General features: G+C 40.9%; 4 protein-coding genes across 4 annotated transcripts in view; 2 read left to right on the forward strand and 2 right to left on the reverse strand.

The window, feature by feature from the left end:
- LOC311195288 (hydrocephalus-inducing protein homolog) overlaps positions 1 to 1,623 on the forward strand; it is a gene marked incomplete at both ends in the record, with an annotated part of 38,432 nt that extends 36,809 nt beyond the window's left edge. Inside the window, 3 exons of the mRNA XM_084268670.1 lie at positions 198 to 272; positions 1,147 to 1,208; positions 1,551 to 1,623. Coding sequence (XP_084124796.1) covers positions 198 to 272; positions 1,147 to 1,208; positions 1,551 to 1,623 — 210 coding nt within the window. The remainder of the gene's footprint in view (positions 1 to 197; positions 273 to 1,146; positions 1,209 to 1,550) is intronic.
- The window catches only part of LOC311195299 (nischarin-like), a gene marked incomplete at both ends in the record, with an annotated part of 539,550 nt that overhangs the window by 277,911 nt on the left and 235,586 nt on the right, over positions 1 to 26,053 (forward strand).
- LOC311195133 (nischarin-like) overlaps positions 1 to 26,053 on the reverse strand; it is a gene marked incomplete at its 5' end in the record, with an annotated part of 179,710 nt that overhangs the window by 93,957 nt on the left and 59,700 nt on the right. The window lies entirely within an intron of this gene.
- LOC311195289 (hydrocephalus-inducing protein-like) overlaps positions 2,000 to 26,053 on the reverse strand; it is a gene marked incomplete at both ends in the record, with an annotated part of 41,698 nt that continues 17,644 nt past the window's right edge. Inside the window, one exon of the mRNA XM_084268671.1 lies at positions 2,000 to 2,191. Within this exon, the coding sequence (XP_084124797.1) occupies positions 2,000 to 2,191 (192 nt within the window). The remainder of the gene's footprint in view (positions 2,192 to 26,053) is intronic.

Here is a 26,053-nt window from a genome sequence, read left to right on the forward strand (position 1 = left end):
GCCACATCTGGTCTGGATGTGGGTGCTCTTGGCGCCGTGACGGTGTCTCAGAGCACTGTGGGCACTTGAGGGTCTGTCCTCACAGACCAAAGAGACCTCACAAGGTTCCTTCCTGTGCCCAGGTGGACAAGTATTTGCCACTGTACCTTAAACAAAAGCTGCTGAGGCAGTGGAAGAACAAGCGCTGTGTCTTCCAGGTGCTGCCCTTGGCCAGGACCCTGACTCCAGGACAGCGCTACAAGGTGCGAGTCAGGTTTACACCCCGGAAAGAGGTGAGATTGACGTGTGGAAAATAGACTCTATAACTTGCTGAGAAGTATAAGCTGCATCCGAGTCCTCATCCTGTTCCTGCAGCTGAGGGGGAGGCTTAAAAATGTCGTTCAGATCCTGTTCTGGTACCTGGTAAATTTTATCGGGTCTGGTACACCTCTGCCCTATACTGCACGTCGAGCAACACCGCCTCAGTTTACCTTTGTGTTTTTTATTCTCCCTCTCGAGTGCTAGTACCATAGGATCTTGTGGTGGGACTAATCCACACTCCCTTTGCCACTCTGGATGGTTTTGGAGGGTGTAAAACATATCCAGATATGTAACTTCATCCCATTTTCCTTCTCTTCTTAGAAATAACATCCATTGTAATAAGGTGTTGTAATCTAATGTTCCGTTTAGTGGCCATTTAGCCCCATCTTCTAATTTATACCAAGGCCACCACTGATTACAATATTTCATAAGTGTTTTCTTCTTTTCAGTGCCTCCTGATCCCACCAATTCCTTCCAATGGGCTAGCACACACCCTAGGGGATTCTTCTTAGAGGCTCCACTTTGATTGTTACCCATCATTTTAGGCTTAGACTGCGACGGTTACAGTTTGAACCTTCCCTTTCTAGTACTTTCTGTGGGGACGTAGGGGGAAAACTGTGCCTGCGCGTGTCCAAAAACACAGTTAGGTGAACACGCAGTCAAGCAGCAGAGCAGTACAAAGTGGCCGGCGCTGGTGAGGGTGAGACCCCAGTTCCCTTGCCTGAATCACAGGATGCGCCCACCACTCCAGGAGTGGTAAATTTTCCCTTCTACAGCACTATAGCCAGGCAGTAGGGACAACGTCCTTGCTATGGCTGTAGTGGTACATTGTTCCCTTGCCCTTAGACTTTCAGGTTGTCATCGCCTTCCGAACGAGTGCAGCTTTACCCACCGGAACAACCAGACAGGTGGGTGTTACTGAGACTAAAAGGTCTCTTCAAGCTCAGATAATTTAGAAAGAATCAAAATTTTCCTTTTCTGTTGTTTTAATTCTAGGCAGAGGACCCAGGCTTCTGCTCCAGCTGATGCGGATATGTGGGAGCGACGCTTTAAAATGGAATGTTTTGTATTGTCAGCACTTATTATTATTTTGATTATTTTTTTTTATTGTTACTGGTTTTTATTGTTGTTATAGTTGTGCATAGTAATAAAGTTTAGTTTTTGTTCAGTTAATCAAGAGTTTCTATCTATATCTCTATTGGACATCAGGGGGAGAAAGTTGCTACACCACGTGACTCATAACTTTATAGGAGACAAAGAAGGGATATGGTTCACAGGAACTGTTTGCATGCGATTCGCCACGTCTTGGATCAGTTAGATTAGACACGGTGGAAATATTTAATTTCCCACATATTCCTTTCTCTTAGTTTTATTGCTCTTCCAGATCTGTATGAAGTTTTTGATCTCAACCTTCATCTAATATCTACCACAAGTTCCAACCAATCTCTTCACAGGGATTCGGGACTACAAATTGGGGCCCTTTCCTTAGTTTACAGTAACTTGATTTCACAATCACTCACTCATCACACCACAGCAAACACCAAGATTTACGCCAGACAGCAAGTTTTACGACAAACAGTTGACATTCTATTAATTAATTGTCTGTTAAACTCTATCTATATCCATCCCCTCAGCATTATTCCATGTCACTGAATCACTGGTACCAGCAAGCAGCCCCAGCCCAGGCCCGTTCCCGGGCTTAGCGGGGCTGTCGCCCGTCGTGGTTCACCGCCCGTGGTCCCTGCGGTGCCGGCTCGTTCCGGGCAAACTGGGAATCCGCTTCAATGGTGGAGCGTTCCCAAAGGTGGTTTGAACGTGGCCACTGGGACTTGGAAACTGGTGGCTTGTGGACACGAGAGCTCTGGCTCCCAGTCCTGGGGTGTTCCCGTTGCTGGCCAAAGGCCGAGTGGAGATGACACCCCTGATTGCGAGCGGTCGGGAGCTCCTCGCCCCTCTGATGGAGCGATACAGAGCGGATGTTTGCCCGCGGTGGCAGTGCCAGGACTGTCTGGGCAGTGTAACCCTGAAGGAGGAGGAGAAGCAGCCCCTGAGCTCACACATAAGGACCTGCACTCCCCCAGGGCGAGCTGAAACCCCTGTCAGTCCATTTAAATCCATGGGATACCCAGTTCCACCTGATGCCAGGAACCATCCTGGTTCCTCAGAGCCAGCGTGCCAGGGCCCCAGCCCCTGCTGCACATGAATAGCCGTGGGTGGTGTTAGAAATGACAAAGGTCCTAAAAACAGGACTTGAGGCAGACACTCTAGTGAAACAGTAATTTATTAAACATTCTTGCAAGAACGGGTGACCTAACAAAGTAGGCACACCTTTGGTCAGAGTTTGTAGCACTTTTATACCATATCCTTATTCAAAAATCATTAGGTTACCTCACACACCTATACATACTCATAACCTGTCCCGCTTCATATTAAAATGAGTTCCAAGAAGTTACTTCCATCAACTCCTCCCCACTGTGCCTGCGCACTGCTGTTTGGTGGTGGTCGTTGAGGGTTGTGGGGATGAAGTTGGATGGCTCCTCTTCCTCACTGCAAGTAACCTTCTGTCTTGCGCAGACTCAGTTACCCCTTGACTCTGACCCAAACTACAGGTTTGGTTTCGGCAGGTTTTGTATACCTTCAAGGACAAGGGGGAGCTTGAACTAGTTACAATGAAATGCTTTGCCTGCATTTGTGACCAATTAGACAGGCAAGGAATTCATCGAACAGATAAGGAGGAGGGGGTACTGGAACTTGTCAAAGAAGTCATTTTATATCCACAGAACACATAGTCCTTGAGTGTATATTTTACTTAAAATACGGTGTTAGACTCAAACTTATGTCCCAATTGGTGTTTCTTCTTTATCAGTGAGGCAGAGTCGTTCAAGCCAGGCATCGCTTATGGGAGGTCACCGCTGTGGCACTTCAAGCTATCCTGTTAGCAAGCCTTCCTTAACCCTTTACAAGCATCTTAATGCAATATTTCAGCAATGTTGAGACATAAGCCCACAGCTTTCCCACCCCATCATCCATTACTTAGCAAGCTTTAGATGGGTCTCCAGGCCTAGTCAAAACCGGCTGGAGTCTTCTTTTTTGTCATGCGCCATCATCATGGCAGAAATACTGGGTTCACTGGATTTACACATGCGTGAGCTTCCTTTTCTAGTACTTTCTGTGGGGAGGTGGTGAGGGAAAACTGCGCCTGTGTGTTTCCCAAAGCACACAGTTAGGTGAACACGCAGTTGAGCAGGAGAGCCGTACAAAATGGCCGGCGTTAGAGAAGACGAGACCTCAAACCCCCCGCCTGAATCACGGGACGCGTCTACAACTCCACGAGTGGTAAATTTTCCCTTCTACAGCACTATAGCCAGGCAGTAGGGGCAATGTCCTTGCTATGGCTGGAGTGGTATATTGTTCCCTTGCCATTAGACTTTCAGGTTGTCATCGCCTTCCGAACGAGTGCGGCTTTACCCACCGGAACAACCAGACAGGTGGGTGTTACTGAGACTAAAAGGTCTCTTCAAGCTCAGATAATTTAGAAAGAATCAAGATTTTCTTTTTCTGTTAATTGTTTTAATTCCAGGCAGACAACCCAGGCTTCTGCTGAAAATGATGTGCACATTTGGGAGCGGCGCTTTAAAATTGAATGTTATCTGTTGTCCGGACTTATTATTATTTTGATTATTTTTCTTATTGTGGCTGGTTTCTATTGTTGTTATAGTTGTGTACACCAATAAAGTTCAGTTTTGTTCAATCAACTGTGAGTTTCTATATAGCCTAAATTCTTCTACAGAGAATACAATAACCCTTTTCAATTTGCAAAAGCAACATTTCCTAGCATTTTCCACAGTGGGACCCCCACAGTGCAGCAGGGGGAGGGTGTGGAATAAATGCCGTGGGGTCCCACCCACAGCAGACAGTCCTCCACAAAGTTCTCCAATGTGAGTCCTTTCCCACAAGGCTTTATCTGTTCATCAGCTGCCCCGCCGTGGGTCACTGCTATGGGGGGCAGTAATAAATCCCAATGTCTCTCCAGTCCTCCATGGGGTCACCAGCCCCCCCCCAGCAAATCTCTCTCTCGCTCATCTCTGTGGGCTGCAAGTGCTGGCAGAGGCTTGCTCCAACGTAGGGTCACAGCATCTTCTTCTCTGTGTCTCCACCTGTTCCATCCAGCGTGGAGCCTCTCCACTGGCCACAGGTGGGGTCTTGGCCTTTTCCATGGACTGTGGAGGGGGAAAACACCCTCTCCACCGTGGGTTTCTCCACAGGCTGCAGGGGGATCTTTCTCTCTCCAACACCTGGGGCGCCTCCTCCCCGACCCTCCCCAGCCTGCGTGTCTGCACAGCTCGTTACATCTCCTCACTCCCTTCTCTGGTGGCAAAATGCAGCTGCCAGCAGGTTGTTTTTTTTTTTCTCCTATATGTGATTCACAGAGGTGCTTTGGCCCAATATTTACACTTTGGGGCCACAGAGAATTCCAGCAGCTCCTCACAACAACCATTTTCTACAGCCCCATGTCTCTCCCAGCACCCAGCTACACAAAACTGTGACACCGGGGGAGCGGCGCGCTAATGACCCGGGTTCATTAAAGTTGTTTTCATTAGACGCTGGGGTGTGGTGGTGACAGCAGCGACCTCCGCGCCACTGACGCCTGGTGTGCGGGCGCAGCATGACAAGCTCTATGAGAAGAGGAAGGTGGCAGCGCTCGAGATGGGAGAAGTGAGCGGTGGGAGGGGGGCGGGGGGAGGCTGCCTGGGAATCGGAGACGCACCGGGGCGGGGTGGGGGGTGGGTCCCGGGCGGGGCTGGGGCGGCGGGAGCTGGTTCTGGAGACTGGGGGGTTCCAGAGACTGTGGGTCCAACCTGGCTCCCCAGCGACATCTGCTGCTTCTTCAGCGGAGGGTCCAGGGGAATGGGGCATTCCCAGGGCACCGGGGGAAGGGGCCGTTGTCAGGGCACCGGCACGGCCCTGGCGCAGGCATTGCCCAGGGTGACCTTGTCAAGCCGGGGAGGGGGACGGTGCCCGGGCATGAGGGGCCCCCGGGTGCCACCCACGTCCCTGTCCCACCCTTCGCCTCTCCGAAGCAGGGGCTGCCCTGGGCCAGCAATGGTGCCGGGAGCCCCTTGCAGAGCCCAGCCTGCCCGCGGGCACACGCTGGGTGCAATAAATCCCTGGCAGGCGTTAACTGGAGAGCACCTAATTGGGAGTGGCATCCTCTCTTGCAATGCTCTTGGGGCCAGACTGCTCCATGCCTGGCCCTGACCATGGTAATGGACATGAGGGTCCTGCTGGACCACAGTCAGGGCAGCACCCATGCCCATCGTTGGAGAGAAGCTGCAAAAGCAAGAGAAAAAGTAGAAAAGAGGGTCGTGTAGAGATGTGATTTGTGCGTCACGGTAAGGAAGGTGCAGACAGAAGGACGCCCCTGGGACAACCTTTTGTATAGGAATGTTGTGGTTCTTGTATTCATGAAAAGTCCAGAAACCTGACTGGAGGCTGCTGCCTCAGCCAGGAGAGGGGATAAAAGCTTGCTCAGTTGTTACTAAAGGTGTCTTCGATCCACCGCGATCGCAGTCCGGGCCTTTCAATGCGCCACCAGTGGCGCCCAGTGCGGGGCACTGACACGACTCGCTGCGATCCGGTGCCGCGGCTCAGCTGAACTCAGGGCAGAACGCTGACAGGAAGCGCTACCGGCGCCCCAGTGCCTCTCGCAGGAGGAAGGTGAGCGGCTGAGAACTGTGGGGATGAATGTGATCAACAAGATTGTGAAGGAACATGGGAAGAAAAGGGATAGTGGAGAGTTACAGCAAATTTTTCTTTGGACTTTTAAAAGTGATCCTTCCACAAACAGTCACAATATTTCTCCTGCAGAAATCTGGGATGAAGTTGGGGTCAGATTTGGGACGGTGCCACTAAAATGGCTTTGCCAAAAACGTTATCATTTCCTCCAAGTGGAATTGAGCCATGAAGGTGAATTCATGTTTTAAGGAAATGGGGGTGGAACAGGAGGCTGAAGAACAAGCAAAAAAATGTGTGTAGAAGAGTAAAATCTATTACCAGGTTTATTTTTTTTTTCTTCTCCATCCAAAATACTCTGAGGTAGGATGGTCCAGGTGAAAATGAAGCTCATTTGATTTCAGCAGTGCCTCTCTGGAACCATCACAGCTGTATACATCTACCTTTCCCTGAGGGGTTGATACCCATTGCAAGGAAATCCCTTTGTGCTAGGATGCAGCTAGGCTGGCTTGGGTTATCAGTTTCCAGCAGATGTGCTGCTATGTTCTGAGGGACATGATCTGCTTCAGCTGGGTAATACTACTTAAGCTTATCCAAGTGTGGCTGGTGAGGAAATAAGCTCACCTTGTTCCCTTCTAGCTGCAACAGCAGCATGGACAAACTGTACCTGTTTCTAAACCAGAGTACCTCTGCCCATATTCAAGTGAGAATCAGTTGTCTTGTCTGCCAAAGCCAATCACCCCAGCAATATTTCCAGGACACAGGGGAGCTGCCTCAGTCCCCCTGTCTCCTGTGGTGTTTGATTGATGTGCGAGAGCCAGGTGCCCCAAGCAGCCCATCCTCCCTGAAAGGGCAGCTGTGGAGCCCCTGCAGCAGCCTCACTCGCCCAGCCCTTACCGCTTTGGTGACAGAGATGAGCTGGTTGAAGCTGATAAGAACGATGTTGAAGACAGAGGCAGTGCACACCAAGTAGTCCACCACCAGCCACAGCTTGCACAAGCCCCGGCCAAGTCTCCTCCACTCACTGGGCACCACGAGGTCCACTACTTGAACCAGCATTACATTCTCCACTTGGATCTGAAGGTCAGTAGCTCATACTCTCTGCTGCTTAGCGATGGTGGTTTGGACCACCACAGAGTCTCTAATTACAAGAGTTACTTCTCATTAACATGGCCTCAGGTCATAAGGAAATAGACTTATTTAGTTGGGCAGCCGCAATGAGTGGGGAACTCCAGAGGAGAGATCTCTATCCCTCTGGGTCAGTTCTCTCTCTTGACAGTGGATTGAAAAGAAAACAGCACAGATTCTGTAGGAAGACAGAGAGTACTTTCAGGATTGTGTATAGGCTGATAAATAAAGCATATGCTTAGGTCATGGATGAATTATGTTATGCCTCTGAGTTAGCTAGACCACAGTAGGACTTTATACACAACAAAATTGAAACTACCCATGGCCTATCACAATGTCATGGTCTCTTACTTCTGATTATAGTATGCCACAGTTCTTATCCTGCCATGGACACTGAGGATGAGTAATACTTCTTTACTTTGCCCCTCAAGTATTCTGAACACATTACAGTGCAAACATGAACGTGAGAGTTTGGAAGTGATGCATGGCCCATTAATTAAAAAATAACATTTTTTTTTGAGCAAGATTTTATATCCTGTTTCCTTCTTCTTCCCTTCTCTGCTGTTCTTTTTCTCTCCTTCTTGCTAGAATTCTCTACTTATGTTCAGCTTTTCCTGCAAACAGCCTTTTACCCCTGAGGCACTAGTAGATTTCAAACCAGGAAGCCAGAGTCATTTATTTCTGTTCACTGTCTCCTGGACATTGCAGTGATTACTAATCAGGTGTGGTGTCAATCAATTTTCTAAATAGGTGCCTTCCTTCATAAAGAACCATCATAATCAACACTATTGACCACAATACAGATAAGAAAGTTCTGAGTACTAGAATTATCTTTCTCAACTGCAGCTTGAACTGTGTCAGCAGTACCAGCCCTATTCTTGATTAGGATAATTAGAATCCATGAAACCACTAAAAAAAGCAAGGTGGCTTATTAAAATTGGCGTTTCAAATTTGAGATCTGTGTCTTATGATCGCTCCAATGTAGAGAGAACTTCATCTTCTTATAGTTGAGCATGTATGGAGAATGACTGTAAATCATCAAGTGTTGAAACCTGGGGCATACCCTTGATTAATGAAGTGGATGGCATGATGCCTCTTAAGCCATGGAAAAGAGTGCTATAGTTTATGTGCTTATACATTTTTATGTTCTATAGTTGACTCACTCTTTAACTTTTCACATGCCAATTAATTGTGTGGTTTAAACATCTTAAATAGATGTCTTCATCTGCAACCCATTAATTTATCTTCTACTGATGAACAGAGATTTTTAGCAAGAATGCTAGAAAAATCAAAGTTTCAGAATTCACAAAGTAACTTGCATTTGCTTATGGAGCTTCTTTAATGGGTAAAATTAATCTTTTGCCCTACCTGCAATGAAATATGTTGGACCTTCAGAGAATACTATTCTTCTGTAGTATGTCCAAAGCAAAACCCAACCACCTGTTCAGAAAAGCTTTAACGTTACAAAGCTCTATTTTTTTCTATTGGTCAGTTACCTTAAGGTGACCTAAACTCTTATTCCAATGTAAAAGGAAACTAGCTGAAAATACTTTGTGTAAGAATACCCAGCTTTCTGGCTTCTGGGTCTTGTGCTAAAACATGCCTGAGCATCCTAGTAGAACTGATTTTACTAAGGGCAAAGAAATTTGATAAATAGGTGCATCTTGTAGATGGGCATCTCATTGGCAAACCTCCAGTTGTCTGGGATTTCACCTGTTAACCAGGACTGTTGATAAATGATAGAGCTTGGCAAGTTCCTCCGCCAGCTCCCTCAGTACTCGGGTGTATCCCATCCATCCCCATGGATTTGTGAGTATCCCGGTGGCATAGTAGGCTGTAGACTGCTTCCTCCTGGATTATGGTAGTTTCATTCTGCTCTCCATCCCTGTCTTTCAGCTTAGGGGGCTGAATGCCCTGTGGACAACTGGTCTGGCTAATAAAGACTGAGGCAAAGAAGGTATTAAGTACCTTAGCCTTTTCCTCATTCTTGGTGGCCATGGTCCCCTTCACATCCTGTAAGGGATGGAGATTCTCTTTAGCTCACTTTTTGTTGCTAATGTATTTATAAAAACACTTTGTGTTATCTCTTACAACAGTGGACAGACTGATTTCTAGCTGGGCTTTGCTTTTCTAATTTTCTATCTGCATGACCTAACAAGATCCCTGTATTCTTCTTGTTTTGCCAGCTCTTTCCTTTTTTTTTCCTGAGTTCCATCAAAAGCTCCCTCTTTATCCAGGTCGGTCATCTTCCCCAAAGGTTCGTCTCATGGGGACAGCATAACATTATTTATGATTTATGCTATACTGTAGATCTCTTTTATGAACTGTATTTAGTCAACAGGGGTACAATTTGGTAACTTTCTGACTTATTCTTTCCAGCTAAAGGAAATATGAATTGTTAGAGGGTTTTTTATCAATAATATATGAAAATATACTTTTATCACCTAGTTAGTAGCAATAACTTTTTTACCAACTTTTGTGGGGTGTCTTAAATTCCTCAAAGGATCTCCATTTCTTCTGCTCTTCTTAAATGAGAATCGCTTTGAAATGGATGGAAGTAGAATATATTATCCATTAAATTTATGTTTTCACTTTCAAGTATTGCTTCATACTTCTGTCTTTAACATGTTAGGGTTTTTTTAACTTTATATGTAATAACTGACATAGCAGATTAGCAGTTCATCTGGTGTAAAAGCCTTTCTCCATCAGTGACTGATAGAAGATGTTTTAAAAGAAACTTCAAAAAAACATATAAGACACAATTGTAGAATTGCATACAACTGAAAGTTGGAGCTTCTTTCTGGTTTATGCCTTGAGGCACACCTTTCTATTTGTTTCTTTCTGCAGATGCTCTTCTAACATTGAAAGAAGGCTGCACAGAACTTACTTTCAAAGAGTCAAAATTTAACAGCAGAGATATCCTTTGTCCTCTGAATTTATCTAAGAATTTTCTGAAGAAGGTTGTTTTTCAAATCTCCTGTGTATCAGAGACTAAAAAATACCTGCTGTGTAATGGAAGCTAGTAGAAGGCTCATCTATCTCTTCATACAAAATTCAATGGTCAGGAGATGTCATTACAGTGCAACACAGTGTGTAGTGTGTTGTTTCTTCAAACAGTTAGTTGTATAAAACTGTCTCCTTAGCCATTTTATCTTTTCTGTCTCTTTACCCTTGTGTTGTTGCTTTCATTTATCATCACTTTCTTCATTCCCTGAGACTTCAGGATTTTTCTTTTCACTCACAAATGTCTTCATCATTTCTGTGTTAGTCTTTAACATCTAGCAATTGTTTTCTTACCCTCAGTCATTCTAATGAACAGAAACATACTTTAGCTGCACATAGATCAAATATATTAGAGGCTTCTTTTGAAAGCATTTTGAAAGCCACTACAGAAAGGCTACTAAATGTTGAGAATAGAAATTTCTTAACCTTCACAGAGCCTACCACGTGTACAACTTTCACCCCCTCCTCTTTTCACTGCCTAACAAAATTGTACCCTTGTTACATGTTTTCCTTTATTGTCTTTAAGGGGAAAGAATCTATCAACATAAATCTTAAATATCTCCAAAAGTACAAGTAAAAATACATAAATATATGTAACAGATGCAGAATTGCCTCCTGGGATGCGTGTATTATGCATACAGAACTGTCATAACATCCTTCAGACAATCACATTTTTTCCTTTGCTCATGGTCTTTACACCTGTCTCGTTTTGACAACGCACCCGGATGTAATGCGGATACTAAAATGTAACTAACACTATAAAAACATATTTTCCACTTTTTGGAACGTACTTATTCATACAAATATAGGATCAAATTAATCCACCTAGACTAGAAAAAGCAGTAACCACACAAAAGCAATTTCCTTTACATTTTAACCAATATTCTGAAAATAGAACTATGATTCTTGAGAAACAATTGTCTTCTGGGCAAATCAATGGTCTAAGTCTAATCCATAATTTTACAATATTGTTAATATCATAGCTTTCACATTGAAGGACAGAAAAAGAAAGCAGCTTTTATTTTCATCACAATAAATCTAATTGAAATATTATGAATATTGAATGAACAATGAACAATCCTATTTAGATGTTGATTAATTTCAAAATCTTTTTAGCAGAAAACATGTAGATTTTCTTTCAATTTAAGACCTGTTCTTTTCATTGCATTTTTTTTCTAATTCAAGATTAAATTATTTTTGATATTTCCTCTACATTCGTCTTCCAACATCTGTTTGTCTTTGGTTCTGCGATGTATAGAAGCAGTGGGGAAATGGAGTTTCTCTGTTAAGGAAGAAGGGTGAAGCTGTTCTAGAGCACCTCTAGAACCACTTAAAAATGCTGCCTGTCTGACCTTCGATGTAAATATCATCTTTAAGTTACAAATCTGCTTTTCAGTTGCCTGTTGGCAGTTGATTTATGTGATAAAACCAAATAATCATCTACCTTTCCCTTGACATTATACGTTCATATGTAAATAAGTGGAATGGAAGTTTCCATTGGATAGTCAAGGGGCCAAAACCGTATTTGAATGTAGAACTAAGATGTTTGGAGTATGAATGCTGACAAATAAGAATTGGTAAAATGCAATCTCTGCAAACATGCAAGGAGTTACATATTCCATGACAATACAGAACCAAAGCAAGAGCAACACACTTGTACACAGGGGTGGAGTTGGAAAATTTAAGAGATCTTAGATTATTAAAGATTTGTCAGGTCTCTTATGAAGCATGCTCTTGGATAAAGTTTCTGGAATTCTGCTATACTTTTCAGGTTCTGTGTTTGGTTATGATACCAAGATCCTTCAGATGGCAGTGATTTCCCACTGATGCTCCAAGTGCAGTATCTACTCTATAACCTAGAAGGTAATTCTTTTAGTTTCTTCTGAGTAACCTTTATATAAGGCTAACCAAGAAATATTGTTGTTAATATTATTGTTGTTATTTAATCTTGAATGTACTCAATACAGCCTGTGCATTGCAAAAGTATACAGCAGTTACAGGTTGTTCTTCATTCCCTGCACTAGGTATGGATCTTTGAAAGTGATCTTTTGAAACCCTACAAACATTTGGAGCTCAATTTAGATCAAACAAACTTTACAAAAGTTGTGCTGAAGTCCTCGCTGCTGGTCTTGGATGTGCCCAGTCAAAGGTCAGAGACAATACATAGAACCAGACAACAGTGTCAAAGCAAGTAAGCAGATAACATCTGATACTATTGCTTTATTGAAATTTAATACACTGGGAGTGTCTTTGAGAATGGTTCTGGTTTTACTTAACAGAAATGACCACAAAGTTAATGACTTACCTTTAAAAGAAAAATAAAATGCATTGATTTGGTGATCTTGCATAGAGCCTGATGAATAAAAGAGGTTGTTTTGGGCTTTGGCAGACTCTGAGCTGGTCAAAGATTTTTAATGTCTTAGCAGTTAAATGCTTCAGTTACATTAGGTAGGATATTGCACATTGCTGAGTAGTAGATGAGCAATAACTAAAATTATTCCATAATTTCAGGAGGTAAATGCATCACTTTTTCATGATTTTATTTCATTTCACTGTGGCAGAAAAAATGACTAAACATCACTGCCTCTGTCTTGGCAGATTCGTAATGTGTATCAGGAAAGGCACAGATACTGTCCTCAATATGTTTATTTTTAATTGTAATTGATTTCTAAAGATATACATGAGTAAAAACATTGTGAGGACAGTTCTGTTAATAAGTATACATATACACTGCAACCCTTCATATCAACAGCATTAATAAAATGTTAACAAAAATTTATGGAGAAATTACAACAATTTTAACAAACCATTTCTAACTAATGTTTCAAATTTTTATTATATTGCATATATAATAATGTGTAGTGCATTCAGATTAACTATGCTTAATATCACAACTCTTCTCCTGCCATACCTTTCTTCCTAAGTATGTGATATGAACCATGACATTACAATCTTAAAGCTGTAACAAGAATGAGTTATGTTTGTACTATTTCCCATTCTCATTATATTCTTTGTCACACAATGAATTAATGTTGTGCCATTCTCTGTTCTCCTTACAATCTTTTCCTTATGAATGGGGTATCAGAATTTTAATGTCTTTTGTAATCTCTGAGTTATAGGAGTGTCTTACACTACCATGACCTTGTTAATATTCGGCATTGTGATTGGCTGGTTGCACACTGCTGTGTACGAGGGTACACTGAGCAGCCAGCCAAGTGGTTTTGACAGTGGCTAATTCAAAGTGTTCCACTAAGCTGAAGTAAAGCCCACAGACCTCAGTGTGTTATTACTGCTAAACCCAGCTAAACACAAGAAAGTGTTCATTCCCTTCCCAGGCATGAATCAAATATCAGTATTTCAGCCACTGCAAGTTATGAAGCACTCAAGAGAATGATAATATGCAAGTGCATACACTTTCTGCAAGTCCTTTTGTTCTTCCTTTGCTTTTATGGTTTCCTCAGTTTTAAAACCTGTTGTGTATTTCTCCACATTAAAGAAAAAATAAAATTTAAAAAGAGACCTCTAAATTTCTATTCTTAAATCAAAAGAAATTGGCAGTTAGGTTTTGGCTTTAACTGCTTGCTGGGTCTGGTGTACTGAGTGTGTGATTTTGACAGGTTAGAAAGGTTAATATATGAGTGCACGTACAATCCTTTTTTCCACTGCTGAAACTCAGAAATAGAGTATATCTGCTTTCGATTCTCTGTGCTTACAGCTACGATTCTGCACATTTTCCAGTTATATATTTAATTGTCCTCTTGTCTTTTTAGGATCTTTTAGATCTCACTTTGTGTAGTATTTATGATTAATTTTTAAAAAAATCTTTATATTTAAATCATAATGTACCCTGATATAAGTCAGAACATATTGCAGAAACCTGGAAAAACAGAATATAAATTATAAAAAAGATTCATGTTTATCAAATATGCTTTTCATGTTAGTTGATTCTTGAAAGCATTTTCCAGTTTACCCAACGTAAATTATATATATGATAATGAATAATTGTAGATTTTCTTTTATTTTTTCAACCTATCACATAGTAAATACATGTTCATAACCCTAAGGAGGTGCTATTAAAATTTGGTATGTGAGAAAAACTCTAAATCAGTTAGGAAAATGTTAATACTGGCATGCTGAATATGATGACAAGTAAATTGGCATTTGTCAGTCAGTACCATGTTGGAATAATGCCAATAACTTAGTCTTTTTTTGGAGAGTGTAATTTTCCATTTAACAGAAAAGTAACTATAAACAACAAACAGTCTTTTACTTAAGTGCTGCTGAAACCCATAACTACTAAATCACAACCCACCCATCATTCTGGGATAGACAAGCAGGTTGCATTGGTTAGGAAATGGATATTAAGAATTGTGCAAAACCATTTTGACCGTATGGAGACTATGGGAATGAGAACACTTGCTTGAGTTTTAATGTAAAGCGCAGCAAAGGGTATATAGCACATATAATTCTTTGCCTGTTGTCCAGTTGTATTTTCTGTCCGGGGGCAGTAGTGGAGTGGTGTAAGAAACACTGGTCAGCGGTGGTTTACACACTCAGCTGCTTTATTTAATTGTTTTCTCTTTGGAACTCATTGCTGTGCATTCTCAGCATCTCCAGATTTTGAATTAATTTATCCTTATAATATTCCCAGTAAGGTAAAGAAATATGTTACAGCTGGCGAGCTGAATGTAGATAAAATTATTCGCCTGACTTGGCCTAGTAGCAATATCGTTAACTTTGTCTCTTTACACACAGTCAGGTGTGTGAAGGAAAAGTCAGAGTCTGGAACCTAACCAATGACCAGATAGGAATATTGGGACTAGCAGGGAGGGTTATTTTTGTTATTTTTAAAGGATTTGAGGAACAAAACTCCGCTGTAGAAATTTACACTTTGGTCAGAAAATGTACAAAAGACCTTTAGTACTGGAAAAACAAATAGGTCAATTCAGATTGTGAACAATCTCTGTAGGCATGTATTTTGGAAAGACATTTTGCTTTCTCTCTTCTGTATTAGCCTTTAAGAATAAACTACATATAGACAAGAAGTTCCTTTCCATGGCTGCATTGCCATGTCATCTGTGGAGATAGGACAAGGGGCAATGGCTGCAAATTGGAGCACAGGAAGTTCCGCACCAACATGCGGAAAAACTGTTTCACAGTGAGGGTGACAGAGCCCTGGGACAGGCTGCCCAGGGAGGTGGTGGAGTCTCCTGCTCTGGAGGTATTCAAGTCTCGTCTGGATGCCTATCTGAGTGATATGAGATGGGGAACCTGCTTTGGCAGGGGGGTTGGACCCGGTGATCTCTCAAGGTCCCTTCCAACCCCTACAATTCTATGATTCTATGATCTCAGGGAGAAGTGTCCTGGAAACTAAACCTACCACTCGCAGTTGGCTTTTTTCGGTAGAAACAAGGGGGCTTGTGATATGAGATCACAAAACATCATTAAAGGTTTATTAATTTATGCAAGAGTCAAAGGGCTATGGCCTTCATAGATTAGCTCATTTGTTACTACATTGATGTATAAAAATTTATCCAAATAGTATTTTTCCCCCTTTGTTTTCCTCTTTTTGCATATTCAGTAGTTACTTACACTCTGGTCCTTTGCATTTCAATTGGATGTTCCTGTCAGCATTTAATTACTAACAAACTCAACTGTGTAACAAAGTCAAGTGAGGAATATGTGTAAAATTTTAAATTTGTCTTTGGGGACTTGACTTAATTTGATTTGGGTAATGTAGTTAAGCTAAATGAAGTTCATATAACATAAATTCTGTCCCAGAACAGTGGTGTCCACAACTTATGTGAGGATGAAAGTTCATGTGTTTTGAACTCTGAAGCAGTCCTTTTACAGGTTAAGCTCATAATTCTGGGATTTGTTCCTATTGTGTTAAAATTACTAAAGTTATCTGTTTTATAATTAGTACCTTCTAGCAGATAGAACATGACTTTAATTTCCGGAATTTTTGGTGCCTAGATCTGGACTACTTGCCTTAAATGAAAGCCTAGGTGGTGGTTTTATGCTTTTTCCCCCCTTTTTCATTTACATGAGTTGTTGAGCTGAAAACTGTACTCTCTAGAACATTCTTGGTGCTATGTCCCACCTGTTCTTATGCTTTAAATGTTGTGCTTGATACTAAAATCAGTTCAATAGCTGGTTGTATTAAAATGGTTAAGAGCTAGGACTCTAGACAGCAATAGTTCAAAAATATGTGAAAGCAGTGGCTAAAACCAAAGTAGAGCACTGAAATGCCAAGGCAAAGGCTACTTCTGCATCCTTAAGCCCACCCTTTTCCGTAAGGATTTTCATTTACATGATTGATGGCCTTTTTTACCCTACATCTTTTTCATCTGTTAACCTCTGGTCTTTCTGAACTGGAACAGGAAAACTAACTGTGAATTTGTAAGATAGGGGATAAAGCACAGAAGTATGTATAAATGGGAATTTATTGCCAGATATCAGAAGACCAGGCCGACTGAAAAAGACGTAACACGGGGTACATGATGTGACTAGAAAAAATAAGGTTGCTTACTATCTGATTTTGTTTCTCATTTTTCCTTTTTTTTTTTCCTAATGAGAGTAAAATAATTGCATTCAGAAATCAACTTTCTCATTTGCCTGAAGGATTTATGCTTACATTTACTGAAGTGATGACCACAAATGGAGCTTCTGTGAAGTATATTTTCTCTTTAAAAAATAAAGGTGAAGGAAAACAAACGTGTCTCAGTAGCCTTGGCATTCAAGTTAATAAACATAAATGTCTGCTGAGTTTAGGAAGTTCTAGATTAAGCCCAACAGTATATAAGCTTTAATTGACGTGACTGCTGATGAAGCATAGGTCTTGCCTGTTTTGTCTGTTCAGCTCTGATTTAGCCAATTGTATAGCAGCAGAAGGCTCTGAAGGCTTTGCAAATTATTCAAACATAAACTGTAAATATGGAGAGAGGGAGAAATCATGGACATTTCTTTCATACTTTTTACTCTGCTTCAGAAAAGAAGATTTTTTAATAAGATCAATTCTGAGTGTGTATGGAATATATGCTGATATATATTACATTAATTATGACTTAGATGTGTGTGTGCATGTAATTCTTTTTTCTTGAGTGACATCAAACCTTTTAGGCTTTCTACCTAATAGTGGCTTCCTTTAGCTACAAGTCTTCCCATTTCTGATGTTAGAAAAAAATTCTAGGACAAGTTTCTATGCAATGACAATTTGCCCAACACTCTCTGAAAGTGAAAATTCTTACAAAAGTAATGACCAAAATGCAGCCCTCTCTGGTTAGAAGTACAGTAATGCTGCACTTCAGCATTTTAGGGTGTGAACTAAAACAATAGATCTTATTCAGTTGAAATTGTGAGGGGAATTTAGATAAGCACAAGGTAATTATCCAGGTTAGAATTTGGCCGTAACACAGGAGCTGACACCTCCTATCAAGAGGTATGTAATCACATTGTGTGATTTTCTGCAAGAAACACTATACAGAGCAGCACTGATTTTCAATGCCCTTGTGAACAGTGTTTCACAATATATGTTATTTTCAACACTCTGAGACAATTCTCCACAACTGCTTTTAAGATATTTCCCCTAGTGCAGAGATTTTATTTTTTTTTAAGCACATGTTCTGAAAAGCACTGACAGCCTCTTCAGCAAAGGAGCCAGGATTGTCAGCCATTGATGAAAAAAAAAAAAGAATCTGCTTTGACACCCCAGAATGAGCTTCTGGCAAAGTTATGTCTTTCTTTTAGATGTTTGGATAAATCACACGGCTCAGAAACTGCATCATACATTATGCCTGAGTTATAAACAAATGCTGCTGAGGTAAGGATATTTCTCAGTCCAATGTACTGAATCTCTAGATGTCACTTGCCTGCATCAGGGTAATGTTTGTTCAAGGCTTGGCTGTGCGTTCCAAGCAGCTTATATGGATCTTCATGAGACCCAACCAAACAGATGTCTGCATTACCGTGCAGTCCTTTCTTAAACACCTGCATTGCTCCACCAGTGGCACCATGTTTAGTGCTCTAGAGGAGATCCACTGTAAAGAGAAAGAGCGAAGAATTTGTGTCCATATCTGGTGCTGTTCATTCTGTAACCTCTGTAAGGCCTGTGACCATGACAAGTGAGGACTTTCTTTCCCATGTCTGTGACGCTTGATCACTGTGAGTTTTTTCCTTTATGTGGTTCATGGTTGCTGGTAGGGTCTAACTCCCAGATGGTTATACACATTGAAAAGCACCTATGGACAACTGAATTGCAATTTTCATTTAAAAACTGTTACCCACATATAAGCAGACTGTTAAAACAGTTGTTCAGAATGTAGAGTGCTTTAAGACCTCTCTGTTCCAAGATGCTGAAACTCATTTCTCCCACTCAGGTAAATTACACCATTGCTGTCCATATCTAATCCATCACAGCTAGCATCTAAGAGCAATCAAACCCCAAACTGCCAGGAACTGTGGCTCCACATGCTGTCTAAAGCCGTTGTTTTTTCAAGTCTACATAATATTACCATAACCACAAATGATGCAAAACTCAGTAACTGTGATTTATCCCTAACAAAAGAAAGCAGAATGTGTATTATGTACCTTTCTGTTCCATACTTTGGTTCACCCACTATGTTATTTCATGACTTCTTCAAGATTTCATGTTTGCACTCTGTTGCCAGATACCCTGTTTTCAAGAGATAGGCGAGGGAGGTTGGAAGTGAGCAAAAGAATGAGAACTCCAAAGGTGAATTAATGAATGGTGATGTTCAGCTGGCAGACGGCATCACAAACATCTACCTTTTTTAAAAACCTTTGTCAAACAACAGGCAGTAGATTTCAAATGCATGAAAGAACATATTTGTGTCTTGTTATATAGGGTGAGTTTTGTTGAGTGTCAGATTTTAGGGAAAATGGGAAGCATAAGTGTTGCCTCTTCTAAATTCAGATATCTGTATGGGAGGCATCTAGTTAAAGTCAGTATCCATTCTCTCACAAGAATAAAGGAAAGAGCTGAAGATCTCCAGAGAAAATCTCCTCAGAATCTGATTTATTCTACCTAGGTTAGAAACTTGTGTAGATTATATTACAGGCTGGAAGTGTCATTCTCTTTGTGTTAATGACAGAGGTAGGTAAGACAGTTTAGTTAGGCTAAATATCTAACTTTTTCCTGAGATGAAGTTAAATGGCATGGATATTAACCTCACCTCTATCTGTTGTTCAGTTTCCTTTGAGAGTAGAGTGATTCAGACCTGTAAGACAGTTGAAGTATGAAGGAAAGACAAAGGAAGCCAAACCAGGCAAACGTCATGATGATGACCAAGAGGCACAGGTAGTGAGTCAAGAAATAAAGAGATGTAAAAAAGGGAAAATTAAGGTATCACATATAGAACATTTTAAAATTGGTAACTCCAATAAGCATTTTGTCACTGAAAATGTAATTATACTGACATAATCTTGTGAGACAATAGAAGTCCAAAGAATAATTTAAGGCCAAATGCAGAAAGAGAACAGAGACATCTAATCCTTTTGTTGGCCCTTTAGAAAATAAATTGATTTGGAGTTCATACAGAAAAGGGTAGCACAATCTACCTCTACATACCCAACTAAAGATGGTATAATAAAAATATGAGGTTTCCTAAATAATATCAGGGGCTTTCCAGAACAACTCAGACACACATGTGGAGTATAACCTGAATAAGTTCAAGACCTTAAGGAGAGCTCTGAGAATAGACCAATAGTAATGATTGCAAGCTTGCCTTCCAGTATTAGGAGCTGGTAAGAAAAGGGGGAGAGGAGCGCTGAACAAAGTAGGCAACAAATCTATGGATGAGTAAGAAACCGTTTGCTTTATTTAGGCTTCAACTTAAGCAAATGATAAGAAAAGAAACTGGTGCTAGTTTGAGGTTTCTAATAATGTTCTTTGGTTTGGTTTCATTTGGTTTGTTTTTGTGTGGTTAAAAATATATAGGAATAAAGTGGGGCGGTAGTCCTAAAATCAGATCTGACATTTGCAGGGAATCCTATTGCATCCAGTAGAAGATTCTCACAAAAGAAAGTATGGAGGAAGATGAAATTACACAGAAACATGTAAAATGTTTATAAATTCTGTAAGCAACAGATGAGACAAATGAAGTGCGTTTATTAATTCTGAAATGGTTGGCACAGATGAAACAGACTGGAGTGAATCTTGTAAGTGAAATAAAAATCCAAGGTGTCCTTTCAAGTGTAGAGGTGAAAAAAGAAGATGCCATCCAGATGGATCTTGACAGGCTTGAAAGGTGGGCCCAGGTGAACCTAATGAGGTTCAACACTGCAAAGTGTAAGGTGTTGCACTTGGGCCAGAGGAAGCCCAGACATAGATACAGACTGGGAGAAGAGGTCCTTGAGACTAGCCCTGCTGAGAAGGACCTGGATGTTCTGGTGGGTGAGAAACTTAACATGAGCCAGCAGTGTGCTCTTGCAGCTCAGAAGGCCAATGGTATCCTGGGCTCCAGCAGAAGAGGGGTGGCCAGCAGGGACGGGGAAGTCATTGTCCCTCTCTGCCCTCGTGAGGCCCCATCTGGAGTACTGTGTCCAGATCTGGGACCCGCAATACAAGAAAGTTGTGGAACTGTTGGAGAGGGTTCAGAGGAGGCCACAAAGATGATTAGAGGTCTGGAGCATCTCCCCTACAAAGAGAAGCTGAGGGAGATGGGCTTGTTCAGCCTGGAGAACAAGGAAAGGCTGCGGGGGGACCTCATTGCAGCCTTTCAGTACCTGAAGGGAGCATACAGACAGGAGGGGAATCAAATTTTTAAAAGGGTAGGCAATGGCAGGACAAGGGGGAATGGTTTAAAGCTAAGGGAGGGAAGCTTTATCTTAGATATTAGGGAGAAGTTCTTTACAGAGAGAGTGGTAAGGTGCTGGAACAGGCTGCCCAGAGAGGTGGTGGATGCCCCATCCCTGGAGGTATTCAAGGCCAGGTTGGATGGGGCCCTGGGCAGCCTTGTGTAGATCCAGGCCTGGAGACTGTGGAAGGGGGGTTGGAACTCCATGATCCTTGGGGTCCCTTCCAACCCAGACCATTCCATGACTATGATTCTCTGATATTGCAGAGTAACATTATATGTCAAAACAAAGTGCCAGTGCCACAGTTTTAGACGGGAAGACTGCTGTGACAGTAAGGGTTTTTTTCATAAAGTTATTTGCAAATAATGGATAAATACAATAATGATAATTATTTACTGCAGACTACCACACAGGAGGAGACCAAGAACTTAAAACTGATAGCTTAGCTCTTCGAGACAGTCCATGACACTTAGAAGAACATAAAAAGGAGAGGTGAAAACAAATAAACACAATATGTTCATACAAATCAGGGAATTTCAAAGGCAATAAAAAGGGTTTATAAAGTACATTACAAAGAGAGACACTATAGATATCGTAGGGGGATACCTGAGGGGAAGATACTTATATCCAAACAGCATCCTGACCGATTCGTGAGCATAAAATACTGTAACCAAATGACATTAAATATTTGTACAGACAGCTGTTCCTGTTAGCACTGACACTAGGAGTAGAGGCAACTTGCTGAAGTTTATAGATTCTGAAGATTGTTAGGCCACTGGTACTGCATAAGTCTGTATTTGTGTATATGAGCATCAAGGACAGTCCTAAATCCTGGGAATAATCTTCCTTTCCTAGGATCCTGAGTGCTCTTGGGTCCCCACATTCAAAAGATCTCTATCATGTGAAAATGAGCTGAATTGTATATTGGTATTTATTTAGTATGAATAGGATTATAAAACATGCTGCTGTTATTTCCACTTCCCCCAGATGAGATCACTGCTGGCTGCTCAGACATCTCTGCTTCAACATAAAATCAGGCAGGTGAGCAGACGTGGAGCCCTCACATAACTGCACAGCAGGCTCGGCTAGTATGTGGCCACCAAAAGCACAGCCATGCAACTGAGACTGTGCCTCCCTGCCCAAAAATCTTCTCTGGAACAAAACAAAAACATCTTGGCTGGAGCCATTCTCACCTGGGAGGTAGGAGCTACCAGCTGAGAGGCAGATCCAGAGCCTGCTGCCTTACTCTGAGACATGTGCCTACGTGTATCCTAATCTGGAAACAACAGTAGTAGGTTGCTTGAGGTTACACATGCGGAGTGATCACAGAGATATATTGTGGTGCTATGGAAATAGTCCAAAGGAAAGAAAAGAGAACAGTAGATGAAACATACGCAAATTTTGGTTTCATATACAAAAAACAGCATAGAAAAGTTTTTCAGCCAGGGCCATTATCATGTGAATTACAAGCTGCATGAAAATTATGCATGTGACAATTAATTTATGTCATTTTTTTCAGATATGGAGAAATATCGTAGAATATTGGTGTGTTTTAGGTTCAGCCTTCTATCTAACCTCTACATTAATAATTTGGAAGAGACGGTAAATTCATTGAGAGGATTAATGACAAGGACAGAAGAGTAATAAAAGGCATCCCAGAGAGATTAGGGTAGAAAACAGCAAAATCAGTTACATGCTGAGCTGGTGTGAATTAACAAAAGCAGAATAATCTGAAATACCAACACCATACAGAGGACAGAAACCAAAAGGATGTTATGTGGGTCGAAGACGGGCATTAAATGTGATATCAAACCATGATATGATGCGATAGCCAAAAAATGCCATTCATTTTGGAAAGAACCACCTCACTACAGAGTATAAAGAGTGTACTCCTTTTGGCTAGGAGTCTGGTGTGATCCCAGCCACAGTACTGCATTCCTTCCTGGGTATCTCATTACCAGAATTACAGTTTGGGAAAAGCCAAAGTAATTAGGAAACAAGAAATTGTTGACACAGGGTGGCGGGGGTGGCAATTAGTAAGCTAAATTTGGAGACTTAGGTAGCAATGTTTAAAGGAAGAACATAACACATTAAAAATGTCCTGGAACTGCCAGAGTTGGAAAAGAATTGGCTGATACAAATCCTGGTGCAACTGAGCTAAGGCTGAGAGAGGGGGAGATAAAAAAAAAAGATAAATGCAGGCGAAACAACCGGTTATATTTCCTGCCAATTGTCTCTATTAGGCTATCTTCCAAGGGAAGCTTTTTTCTCTTGGGATGTTAAAATGTGGATTGGACAGAATTCTGTGAGATGTATTGTTTTATATAGCTTAATAAGTGGTTTCTGTCACTAATATGGGCCAAATATATCAAGACAGCATACAGTTCCTGCTGTTATTAGGAGCAGGTATTCAAGCACAGAATGTGTCTCTCTCATTCTTCTATGATGTTCTACAGTGAGGTGCCCTTGCATTTACCATTTCCTAGAGATCTTTGATCTTTTGAATGGCATGTAACTGGCTGTAGGGATCAGCGAACGCAACATTTCCAACTGACTTGTATTTAACGTGAGATTTCTAGCTGAGAGAGTGGGACCATGTTTGAGTATGTGCTGTTTCCAATTCACTGAACTTATTAGCAGTTTATACCCTGTGTTTGGTTAAGAATGTTCTCAGATACGATTCTAAAATGTTATTAATCCTTTTCATTATTGTTTTTAATCATTGTGGGTACATACTATGTGCCAAGAATAGGCTGTGAGGTTTAGTTTTCTTGCCTGATAGTTTAATAATTCTCTCTTTAATAGAAGAACTTGCTTTCAGAAAGATTTATCAGGTTAAAAAAAGGTTTTGATTTAATATTTGAAGATGGAGTTAGTCTCCTGCTGTGCTTTAAGCATTTGAAAACCTGCTGCAAAGTGGCATTTCAAAGACAGCTTAATATTAAATTCAGTTTGCAATATTCATATCTAATTGTTGTAAGACCCGTTGTTCTGTTAATAAGTGGCAGAATAACAATGTTATTATGTTTGGCTTTCACATGCATTTTTAGACCTTTGTTAAAGGACATTGTTCTTGCAAAGGCTTTCCTCAAAGCAAAGAAAAACATTTACATATACAGTAGATAAATTCCTACAGCTTCAGAGCAGTCTGTGTGTTTATCATCTTGTGCAGAACTGATTTGAGTGTTATTCTGCTCAGCTATTCTCAGAGTACACATTGTATTCTCATTTAAGCATTGGCTAGTTGTGTTATCCAAATCACTGCATTATGAAAATAAAATATCCAAGAATATGAAATGATATGAATAGGAAAATATGCCATTTTTTACGAACAGCATGCAATCTAGTCCTCTGTGTTTTCTTCTACAGCAGAGGCAATATAATAAAGAATTTTATATGACTTCAGCACTGATGTTATTGAGTGATTTAAAGCCATTTTCCCATTGTAACTCAGCTGTTCTGCGTTTTTAGAGATTGTTTTTACCAATATTACTGAAAATATCAAGAGAGCAGTTGCAGAAGTGACACTGGCTACTCGCTTCTGTTGGACGGCTTTTATCTGGCATAAAACTATTAAGCATACAGTCATTATGAATCATTAATAGCCTGACAGCAAAGTTGACTGCAGTGGGAAAATCAAGTCAGTTTTATTATTCATTAAGACATTCCTGAAGGAGCTAACTCTTCACAGAAAGAATAGACAATAGAATTATAATATTTCATACTTAGGAATGTGGTCATGTGTTAAACTACTTTGCTTTCTTATAATCAGATTTTTTCAGTTACTTATGCTAATCATTTTGGTAACATTTTTATTGCATGCATTCCACTTAATTCAAAACCTGTCTTCTAGGATATCGAAGTAATGTCTGAATTTCTTTGTAATAGTTACCTTGTACACACCTTCCTGTATTAAATTTTAGTTTCTCAAAGGATTTTTATAAGCTAAAATTAGGCCAACTATGAATTTAAACCTCGTCTGAAGACAGCGCCTCACATTCCTCTTCACACAGGTTTTTCTGTTTTCCAAACAGAAAAAAAACCCCACAGGTTTTGAAAAGATGTGTAGAGTTGTGATGCAGAATGAGGTCAGGGAAAGGAACATACACTGGTGGCTTGATGCACACATTCCAGTAATAACAAGAGCACTGAGACATTTGACCTCTTGGGTTATTTCTTTCATTTTGTCCTCTTTTGATGTGGGATAACAGCTCTCAAGTTAGAGCCAGAGAATTAACCTTGGGGTAGGGTGCTGTAGAGAGATACTAGATTCCAGCTGTTCTTAGAATAAAATTTGCAAACGTTTCCCTGAGTTTTGTGAACTCAGCCTAACTTTTAGAGATACATTGGGTATGGGTCCATGAACACTGTCTGTGGGGTTGGCTCAAAATGTATTTGCCTATATGAGAGAGTGAACCCCTCCCAGACTTGTGTCTACTTAAGACATGCACTTATTCGGCATGCCAATCTCTTAATTTTTCTGTCTTCAGAATGAGAATCCCAATACCTCACAAGAAATACTAGAAGTCTAATGTATAAAGTGTTTTGCTATTTCTGGTCATAGATATAAAAGTGGATGTTCCATGCTCACAACATTGTAGATTCCCCCATATCCATGCACATGGAACAGTGTTTTACTCCCAGCTTTTCATTTGGTCCAGTATCTGAACTTGGCTGGGAAGATGATCTTATATGACTGTGTAGAAAAATTTATTTTAAAAGAATAAGCAAATTCAGAGGTGCTCTGTTTTAGGTACTGGGCAGCTCGGGGACATTCAGCGTTATCATCAAACTCCTTAGCTTGTTCAAGACTGGCATTTTAGGATGAGACTTCTATGAAAACAGCATGATTCAAAACATCATCTGGTCTCAGATGCATTCAGATCCATCAGGACTAATGTATCTAGAGTCATAAGTGCAGAATATCTGCTTGCAAACCGCTGTAAAACTACTAATGAATCTAGGTAATCTGGTCCACATCATGCTTCCTTCAGAGGCATAAAGATAGTGCTATTTATAGGCCAAAAAGAAAGCACCAAAACTAGAGAAGTGTTACTAAAAGAGCACTATA

Source organism: Gallinula chloropus (genome assembly GCF_964237585.1).
Source record: "Gallinula chloropus genome assembly, chromosome: 10".
Taxonomy (NCBI): domain Eukaryota; kingdom Metazoa; phylum Chordata; class Aves; order Gruiformes; family Rallidae; genus Gallinula; species Gallinula chloropus.